General features: G+C 31.7%; 2 protein-coding genes across 2 annotated transcripts; both read left to right on the top strand.

Annotated features, from left to right (window-relative positions):
- The first annotated feature begins 4,985 nt into the window (after positions 1–4,985).
- On the top strand, positions 4,986–6,697 carry LOC131623646 (cytochrome P450 703A2). Its single transcript, XM_058894650.1, has 2 exons — positions 4,986–5,912; positions 6,059–6,697. Exons 1-2 carry the CDS (start codon positions 4,986–4,988, stop codon positions 6,695–6,697), a joined length of 1,566 nt encoding a protein of 521 aa, XP_058750633.1.
- Positions 6,698–7,757: 1,060 nt separating this feature from the next.
- LOC131623737 (uncharacterized) lies at positions 7,758–8,914 on the top strand. The gene is made up of 3 exons (XM_058894761.1): positions 7,758–8,154; positions 8,422–8,585; positions 8,696–8,914. Exons 1-3 carry the CDS (start codon positions 7,758–7,760, stop codon positions 8,912–8,914), a joined length of 780 nt encoding a protein of 259 aa, XP_058750744.1.
- Positions 8,915–10,498: the final 1,584 nt, after the last annotated feature.

Genomic DNA, 10,498 nt, shown 5'->3' with positions numbered 1-10,498 from the left:
GAATTAGGGTGTTGCATGTTTGGTTTACCTATACACCAATATGAGCGAAGGTTATAAATGAACGACAACGCAAATGACAGACTCATGCATCCTGCTTATGCTAATTTTCAAATCCCACAATTAAGTTACAAACAACTTTATTTACACACTTGTTATTAATATTTTTTTCTTATTCGTTTTTTACGGATGGATTCTTGCCCATTATCACCGCATTCACAAGTTTGGGCGTGACCCTCAGTATACCAAGGATTATCCAATTGCTTGTCGATTCATCCCTAACAGGAGGGATAACTCTATCTTGCCATTTCGTGTGTATATTGACTGGACTCAAAATGATGACATCGTCTCGATGTCATACAATACTCACCGATAAAGAATTTCATTCGACCATATCTCCTTATACTCTAGATGGTTGGCATGTGGGACTAATATCATGGGTAGGTATCTGCCCGAGCGGTGCATGCGACGGTTTGAGTATGTTCAGATCATTCTGAGGTCCCCTTTCTAGGTTGCTCCTATCAGTAATGTCCACAAAGAGTTGGATAACATTTTGGTGGATTTTGAGAGTCATCTGGTACCGGAGAAATACTAGAGTCAGGAAGTCACATGTGAGTGGTATTATGTTGAGGGTTACATGACTTGGTTTTATTCTGTGTCACACCCTTACATGACACTATGCGCTCATGAGGAGATCCTGGAGAATGAGCAGGTCAGGGATGATCGTGTCATTGATGTCTTACCGATTTGTCAGAACATTATGCAGATGACGGAGAGGGCATCGAATCTGGGTTGTTTGAGAGAGGTGGAGATGAAGCGGTTGCCTTAGCACGCTTCATTCTTGTTAAGACACGAAATGCCTTGGGTTACTGTAGGCAGAGGAGGATTCGGTGTGTTAGGATTAGACATACTCAGTAAATTATGATTTTAACTGTATTGGATTAGGCCGTACACGAAATGTCCTAGCATGTTATATTGAAATATATTTATACACCTTAATCTAAGTCATTACATACTCTTGAAGATGGATAGGAAGTTATGGGTAACTCTAAGCATATAAAATCATGTTTCACTATATAAATCAAATTTTAGAATATTTTTATTCCTCCAATTTGGAAGTAAACATACAAACAATGTTACAATGCTTCATGACAATGTTACAAGCATATAAAATATCATATGTTCTTATGATTATACAAATCCACTTGGACTTATACAAGCCATTTTCCTATAATCGTACAGTTTCATAAAAGAATAAAATTTAATCTCACCTAAGAAATACTACCAACTACAACAAACTGAGAGTACACAACTTTTCTCTTGTTCTATGTTATAATATAATGAGATTTTACTCGAAAGAGGCATGTATCACAATATGTTACAACACGGTCATTTAGTTAATTGTTTCTCAGTCCTTGTAAAAGTCACTCTTACTATTCAACAAAATCGATTCAACATACCATGTTCATATTCAACTCTCTTTGTGTTTTTATTGTAGAAGTTTATAACTTGATTAATCTAAGTTAGAACTATTTTTTCCATCCCTAGTTCCATTATGGTAGTTTCAACAAATTTGAAAAAATTTAGAAACTTCACACATTTCTAAATTGTACATCAGAGTCACTAAAAACTTATTTTTCACAATTATTTTGGTTTAATGTTTTTTCTCTCTCGTTTTAGTCTTGCGATTTTTAAGTTTTAAATCCAACTTACATCCATCACTCGTATTTTTTATTATGTGATACCGACACCGTAAAACTGTTGAAAAAAAATAATTTTTACAGCAACATTCATTATTAAGATATCATGAATGGTGACAATGACTTGCAACATATTATTTAGATCATTTATCAAATTGAAATATATCTCAAGACTCTAAGTAACAACATCCTATTTTTTTCATAGTTTATACAAATAAATTCAATTTAATATGTCATCTTTGAAACGATAACACCAATAAATTCAAATATCTTAGTTTATATTTCTAAGACTTTAACATTGAATCCATAGGTATATGCTACTCGAACAATGTTAATATATGCTACTCGAACCCCTTTTTATAACCTTGTTTTTTTTTTGTCGAACATTATAAACTTAACGAATATTAGTCACACTTTTTTCTTTACAAAGTCATGTGAATATTTTTGGTAAGAACCACGTTCATTGTTACCTCAACAATAAATTTTATCTTTTTAACATTTAAACCAGCAACAATAGTATGACTTTCTATAACGTGCATCTATAACGATTTTGTGCTTCACAAACAACATAAAGAGTGAAAATATTTTAAGACAAATAATATTCACACAAACTTATTGGAAATTGATATTTCCTCGTTATAGTGTCATCACATTTCAACTTTCTATTTGTCTCTACTTATTTATTTATATTTAACACATATTCCAAAACATATTTAAAGAGCTTTACTACAAACTCATTTAAATATATCATATCTTAAGATAGACTTTTGCTCTATGATAAATATTTATCACCATTCGTTTCATGAAAACGTAATTTAGCAACATTAAGTTTTCCAACATCCGACTCAACAACATTCGACTCAACAATATTGTATAGCTAAGTATTTAGTCTAACAATATCAAGTTCATCGACCAATGGATTGACAACATTCAATGATATTGTATAGTTAACTGTTACACCTACAAAATACATAGTGATGATGATTAGATCTTGCTCCCTTTTTTATTTCGTATAAATTCAAATATGGGTTTTTATATGATTTATAATTTTCTTTTCAGATTTGAGTTTTATCTTTTATGAAAGATCAATTTTTTTGTTGCATAAAATTACAAGATTATGGAATAAAATATTGGAATTTGTGAGAATAGGAATTAGGGTGGTGTTTTTTAAAATTTTATTTTCATGTTTTGTAGGTAATTTATGAAATAAATATTCTCAACAATCAACCAGTTAATGGGGTGAGTCTCATTTCTTCCCTTTTCATCTTCTTCTGCCAACCTTTAAAAAATAGGCTTATTTCTTCTTCTCACTTCTTCAAATCATGAAAATTGGTAAATTCTCCTCTGTTATATGATTTCTTTTCTCAATTTTGTAATTTTTTTTATGTTTCACCTAAGGGTTTATTATGGGTAATACTTTTGTTTAATTACAAAATATCTCTTTAAAAGACTTATTCATGAACACAATATTTTGAATAATATCATTCAACTTCTTTTAGATATAAGTTGTTTCTTGAAAATTATATTATTTGTTTGCTTAATTTCTCATGATTTGTCTATAATATATTAACTATATTTTATTTATTCTATATTCGGAAGAGATCAAGTCTTGATATCAATGCATAAATGTAGCTTCTGGTTGCAAATCTCACGATGTTTTCTTATGAATCAAGAGACATTCCTTTTAGGTGTGTATACAATATTCTTTTAAATAATGTTGCATTTGAGCTTCATATTTTCTGTTTAAAAATGTACTCCAGGTATCCGCAGTCAACACCAGAACCCGTATGGACGCATGGGTTTTCTACTAGTTTTAACGAAAGATAGAATGGGTAAAAAATAACATGGAAAAACAAAAATTGGTGTCATTTCGCTATCTTTTATTTTGTAATTTTTTTACTATTTATTCATTTATTTTTAAGAATATATTACTAATTTTATAAAAAATAACACATCAATTATATTTTTAATTATATAAAGAGATTTAATTATTCTATATTTGTATATTACTTATAGTGTAATGTTAATAATTTTTATAAATATTGTGTTTGCAAATTTTTTTTAATTGAAGATGATAAAATTTTATTATAATATCAACAATATTATAAACTAACTAAATGAATTAGTTTTATTATTAACCGAAAAGTTGTATTAAATAAAATTGATTATAATAATTTAACAAATTAATTTTCTTTATAAAAGAAAATTTTGATTAAAAATCTAATCATAAAAACAATTAAAAACTTTATTTTAGAATTCGCCTTGAGCCTCAAAATGTGTTGGGTCGGCCCTGACAAGAAGAAGATTAAGTGGAAAAATATTCTTTATAAGCTAATACTAGTCGAAAGTAATATTATTTCTTTTGAGTTTAATTTTAATACACTATTTTGTAAAAAAAAATTATACGGTCAACAAATCACAGTCAACCATAAATATAATTTTAGAAATTGTTGCGATTAAAGTTGAACATTTTTAATGACTTGAAAGTAAACATTAATTAAATTCTTCTTTTATTATAGTAAAATAGTAATAAAATATAAATCAACAATATTTTGATTTTTTTTTAATATAGAAATACTTTGATATTGTTATATAATACTTCCTTCGTCCCAAAATATAAGAGAAAAAACAAAAAACAAATTTATTAAGAAAATTATAAACATAATTATTTAACTTGTGGGTTTAATGAAATAAAGTGTTTAGAAATATGTTAAAACAAATTTGATCTACTCTTGGTTATAGAAAATATGAGAGAGAAAGTAAACCAAATGCAATTTGTATTTAATTTTATCTTGAAAAAATGAAAGATGATTTTTTTCTCTTATATTTTAAGACAAGAAAAATGTTTTTTTTCTCTTATATTTTGGGACGGAGGGAATAATATATAACTTCTTTATGTATTTCAAGGGTCACGTACATTGTGATTATACAAAAATTTAAAGTAGGAAGAATGCAACATTTGTGTGTGTTCAATAAGAAAAGAACTTGAAAACAACCATCATGTGCATGATGTTCTACCAACTATGTACCAATAAAAGTCTAATATTTCCAACTAACTAAGAAAAATAAAAGAAAAATAAATATGAACTCATAAAGATTGTGATCTATTAAAATCTATGAAAGAAAATTTATTTTAATCCCTTTAGCCTCGAAACATGCTATATATAAAGAATTTAACCATAGTTGAAAACAAGTCATGAATTCATTTCAATAATCTCTAGACACCTAAAAAAACCATTAGAAAAAAAAGTCTTTCACCATATGAAGTGAGTTTATTTATGTTAGAAAATGGTATTGGCCATACTTGCCCTAACCTTACTCCTAACAACATTGGCCTCAAAAGTCATTCGAGATTGGCTTATAGAAAAATGTCCTTCTTTACATAAGAAAAAACATCTTCCTCCTGGCCCACCAAGGTGGCCTATTGTTGGTAACCTTCTCCAATTAGGACAACTCCCTCATAGAGACTTAGCATCTTTATGTGATAAATATGGACCCTTAGTTTACTTAAAATTAGGAAATATTGATGCCATTACTACTAATGACCCTGATATTATACGTGAAATTCTTCTTTCTCAAGATGATGTTTTTGCTTCTCGTCCACGCACTCTTGCTGCAGTTCATTTAGCATATGGATGTGGTGATGTTGCACTGGCTCCATTAGGACCTCATTGGAAACGAATGAGAAGAATTTGTATGGAACATTTGTTAACTACTAAGAGACTCGAATCATTCTCAAAACATCGCCAAGAGGAAGCACAACATCTTATTAAGGATGTTTTGGCCATGGTCGAATCAGAAAAGGACATTAATTTAAGGGAAGTTTTAGGTGCTTTTTCAATGAACAATGTCACTAGAATGTTATTAGGGAAACAATATTTTGGTTCTAAATCTGCTGGTCCACAAGAGGCTATAGAGTTTATGCACATAACTCATGAATTATTTTGGTTATTAGGTGTGATATATTTAGGTGACTACTTACCAATGTGGAGATGGATTGATCCTCATGGTTGTGAAAAGAAAATGAGAGAAGTAGAAAAAAGAGTAGATGATTTTCACTCAAAAATTATTGAAGAACATAGAAAGGCAAGGGAAAATAAGAAAGAGATAGGAAAATGTGATGAAGAACTTGATTTTGTGGATGTTTTATTGTCTTTGCCAGGTGAAGATGGCAAAAAGCATATGGATGATGTTGAGATAAAAGCGTTGATTCAGGTATTGTTTTTTTTCTATTTTTTTAGGGTTCATTTTTCGTATTATAAATTTTAATCACTAATACAAACAAAAATCTACTTTTCGGATTCATTGAATAATTGATATTTATGCTTTATATGATTATAACAAAGTTATTAAATCTTTAGGATATGATAGCGGCTGCAACAGACACTTCAGCTGTTACTAACGAATGGGCGATGGCCGAGGTAATCAAACATCCACATGTCCTTCATAAAATCCAAGAAGAACTTGATGCAGTGGTTGGCCCTAATAGAATGGTGATGGAATCAGATTTGCCTTACCTTAATTACTTACGATGTGTTGTACGTGAAACTTTTCGCATGCATCCAGCAGGACCATTCCTCATTCCACATGAATCACTTCGACCTACTACTATCAATGGATACTATATTCCTGCAAAGACTCGTGTATTCATCAACACTCATGGATTGGGTCGAAACACCAAGATTTGGGACAATGTGGAGGAGTTTAGGCCTGAGAGACACTTTTTAGATAATGGGAGTCGAGTTGAGATTAGTCATGGAAGTGATTTTAAGATACTGCCTTTTAGTGCTGGAAAACGCAAATGTCCAGGTGCACCACTTGGAGTTACGTTGGTTTTAATGGCTTTGGCTAGACTCTTTCATTGCTTTGATTGGGAACCACCTAAGGGATTGAATCATCAGGATATTGATACTCAAGAAGTTTATGGAATGACTATGCCCAAAGTTCAACCGTTGATCGCTATTGCCAAGCCACGTTTGGCAAGACATATGTATGATTGATTTAAGGGTGGTTTCTATTGTTTAACGAAAAAATGCATGAACAAATAATTATCTGGAATTAAACTTATTAATTTAATGTTATTTCAAATTATATGTGTTGACATATCAAACATAAGTTGACTTGGGAAAATCTAAGTTGTTAGATTTAATTAATCCTACGACTAATAATATTAAAAAAATTTAAAAAATTTACTCTGTGGATTATCAATTAACTTTCTCTCTTTTATCATTGATGAAACCTATGTTTTTAATACTCTCTTAATATTGTTAAGAGAAATTTAATAACTAGAGTGATGTAAACGGTTATCACAAGGGTGTAGCTGGTTACAACTATGTAAACAAACTAAATTAGTTGAAAAATAGGTGAATTTATTGTTGGTGTAACTGGTTACGCATTTGCAGTAATCGGTTACAGGTTTTTTGTAACCTGCTACAGGCACGCAAATTTAGTTTTTCAATTGTTTCAGCTTGACTTACTTGTATCTCAGTCCATTGTAAGTTGAATAAATATCTTAGAGATATCAACATCAATTGTTAATGAAAGTTCATATTCCCACCCTCAATAATTATCTCTCTAACTCACCATCTCTCTCCCTCTCCACACTCAATTACTTCATTTTTCACCAACCTTGTGATTTTAAGTTATAATATTTTTCACCACATGAATTTTGTCTCAAATGAAAGAATCCCTACAAACCTACCCATCCTTGATGCGAAGAATTACGACAAATGATGCAAATAAATGAAGGTGTTGTTTGTCTACTAAGATGTGATCAAGAATGAGGTGAATCCTCTTGCTGAAGGTGCAACGAATGCACGACGAGTAACACATAAGGAAGAGATGAAGAAAGACTTCAAGGCTCTATTTTTTATCAATCAATGTGTGGATGATGACAACTTTGATAAAGTTTATGATTGTGAATCATCGAAACAAGCGTGTAAAATCTTGGAGAAGACATATGCAGGGGCTGACAAAGCAAAGGTTGTGAGGTTACAAACTCACAAACGTTAACTCAAATTAATTAAAACAAATGAAAAAGAGACAATCAATGAATTCACAATGATAATTACTCAGTTAGTGAACCCATTAAAGGCGTGTGGAGAAACGATCACAGAGCAATATTTTATCATGAGAATCTTGGGTTCTTTAGCGCCAAGATTTAACAATGTTGTCGGAGCAATTGAGGAATCGAAGGATCTTGCAAGGATGAGTAAAGAGGAGCTACAAAGCTCTCTTGAGGCTCATGAGCAAAGGATAGAGGAGAGAAATAGTGCCAAGGCAAAGGCAGAGATCACTTTGCAAACTCGTTTCAATGAGAAAGACAAGAAGTCGAAAGGAAAATTACCCATAAAGAGTAAAGGAAATTTTCTGAATTTGGGTGGAAGAGAGTCTCAAAGTTCCAAAAATTCGATTTGTCAAAAGGGTGAGAGCAGATACAACAAGGATGATGGTCAAGGTAACTTTATATGTGAAATGAAAAGGATTGACAAGAGAAAAATGCAATGTTTTATTTGTCAAAAGTTCAATCATTTTACAAGAGAGTGCAACGCGAACAAGAAGGATCCTTAAGTGGATGAAGTTAAAGTTGCAAGAAAAGAGTTTGATAAGGAGAACACACTCTTGGTCATGATCACAGAGGGGGAATATAGCAACAAAAGTTTTGGAAACGCTGCAAAAACATGTTGTAACTAGTTACGTAAAAGTTGTAACCAATGACTGGCAGAAGAAAATGTAATGGAGAATGTGAGAGGAGCAGTTCACTACAACGAGAAATTGTATTTAGACCCCTTATGTTCTAAGCATATGAAAGGGAGGAAATATTGGTTTGTCAAAATTAATCGTACCATGAAGAACAAAGTAAAGTTCACAGATGAGTGGATGAGATCGGTAATGTATCAATCAAGAGAAGGGATGATAGATTTTTTTTTATAAAGTATGTGTTGTATATTCCCAAAATCAAGTGTAATATTTTAAGTATTGGCCAATTACTTAAGAAGGGTTACAAGAATTTTATGGAGAACAGGGCGTTATGCGTTATGGATGTAAACGAGGTTTTGATCCTTAAAGCATTTATGGCTGGCAATAGAAATTTCAAGGTTGAGTTGAAGGTTATAGAGCATAGGTGTCTTTCTACAACGGATAGTCGAGAAAAATGGATATGGCACTATCGTCTTTGGCATCTCAATTTTAGAGTTATTAATGTAACAGAACGGTAACAGGGCTTCCATTGATCAACATACCGACTAGAATTTGTGAAGAGTGTGTGCAAGCGGAGCAACACAGGGGAAAATTCAGCAAGGATGCAGGTTGTAGAACCAAGCATCATCTTGAGGTGGTGTATTCCAATATGTGTGGACTGATGTAAGTTGATTTGATTGGTGGCAATAAACATTTTGTCACACTCATCAATGATTATAATAGAAAGCTATTGACATACCTACTCAAGAGAAAAGATGGGGTTTTCAAAGTGTTTAAAAAGTTCAAGTCCATGGTTGATATGCAAAACGGTCACAAGCTCAAAGTTTTCAAAACAAACGGTGCAGGCGAATACGTATCAAATGACTTTGGGAGGTTTTATGATCAAGAAGGGATAATACATAAGCTAGTACCACACTATACACCATCATAAAACGGTGTTGCCGAAAGGAAGAATTAATGACTGTGAACATGGTGAAAATCATGTTAAAGAGGAAGAAATTACCAAAAGAGTTATGGGAGAAGCGGTGTCCACAGTTGCCTATTGTTGAATATGTGTCCAACAAAGAAGCTTGAGAATATAACACCGGAAGAGACATGGTCTGAATGCAAAGAAGTTGGGTGACAATGGAGAATTGATTATACATGTAGGGTGTCACTCCACTGAAGGTTCTAAGTTGTATGATGTAGCAAATAGAAGGATTGTGATCAGCCGATAAGTCATTTTTTATGAGATCAAGGAGCGACAGCGGCTTGTAACCAGTTACCAGAAAAATGTAATCGGTTACAACATTGAAAATTAAGTTTCTACAGAATTTGATAATGCAAAAATACCCCCTTGTTGAAGCTTAAATTGAAAACAATATGAGAAGATAAACAAGGCAAATAGGTTTGCCTTATATACTCCAAGATTGTGAGTTGTTCCGAGACAACAAAGTCAACGATGATGGTGATTTTGACCATTTTGAACTCATGGTCGAATCCAAACCCGTTGAGACGAAAGAGGCCTTGAGTGACCCAAAATGGATTTGTACTATGAAGGAGGAGCTGAAATCAATTGAGAAGAACAATACTTGAGAGTTAGTTTATCTACTGGTAAGAAAGAAGTCAATTGGTGTAAGATGGATGTTCAAGGTGAAGACAAATCCCAAAGGTGAAATAATCAAGCATAAGGCTCGATTAGTCGCAAATGGATTTTTGCAAAGATAAGACATAGACTTTAAAGAGGTATTTACATCGAAGGGTAGAATTAAAAACATTAGGCTAGTTATTGGTATTGATTCTAGCATGATTGAGTTTGGTATAATTTATTTTAACATATTGGGTTTAGCATAATTGATTTATGTTTGGATACATTTATGAAAATGTAAGTTGAATAATAAATTTCAGTGTAAAAATCACCAAGAATTAATTCTGGAAGCAGGAGCTACAAATTATACCTTTAAGTAAAATCAATTTTAAAAGAATAATCAATTATACTTAAATAGAACCTAAGATGTTAAAATTATTGCAAAATCAATTAAACACTCTAAAAGTGTTTTTACCCCCTTCTAGAATTTTTGTTAAGCCAAAAAAGGATTACATATAGATAATCAAAAGAAAAG

The sequence above is a fragment of the Vicia villosa genome, unplaced genomic scaffold, assembly GCF_029867415.1.
Source record: "Vicia villosa cultivar HV-30 ecotype Madison, WI unplaced genomic scaffold, Vvil1.0 ctg.000077F_1_1, whole genome shotgun sequence".
Lineage (NCBI taxonomy): Eukaryota > Viridiplantae > Streptophyta > Magnoliopsida > Fabales > Fabaceae > Vicia > Vicia villosa.
The sequence above is the reverse complement of the archived record's forward strand: the minus strand, read 5'-3'. Positions and strand labels throughout refer to the sequence as shown.

Coding starts and splice junctions, on each gene's coding strand:
- LOC131623646 (XM_058894650.1), top strand. CDS start 4,986: ATGGTATTGGCCATACTTGCCCTAACCTTACTCCTAACAACATTGGCC. Junction 5,913..6,058: donor AGATAAAAGCGTTGATTCAG/GTATTGTTTTTT, acceptor TTAAATCTTTAG/GATATGATAGCGGCTGCAAC.
- LOC131623737 (XM_058894761.1), top strand. CDS start 7,758: ATGATAATTACTCAGTTAGTGAACCCATTAAAGGCGTGTGGAGAAACG. Junction 8,155..8,421: donor CAACAAGGATGATGGTCAAG/GTAACTTTATAT, acceptor AATGACTGGCAG/AAGAAAATGTAATGGAGAAT. Junction 8,586..8,695: donor CAGATGAGTGGATGAGATCG/GTAATGTATCAA, acceptor TTACTTAAGAAG/GGTTACAAGAATTTTATGGA.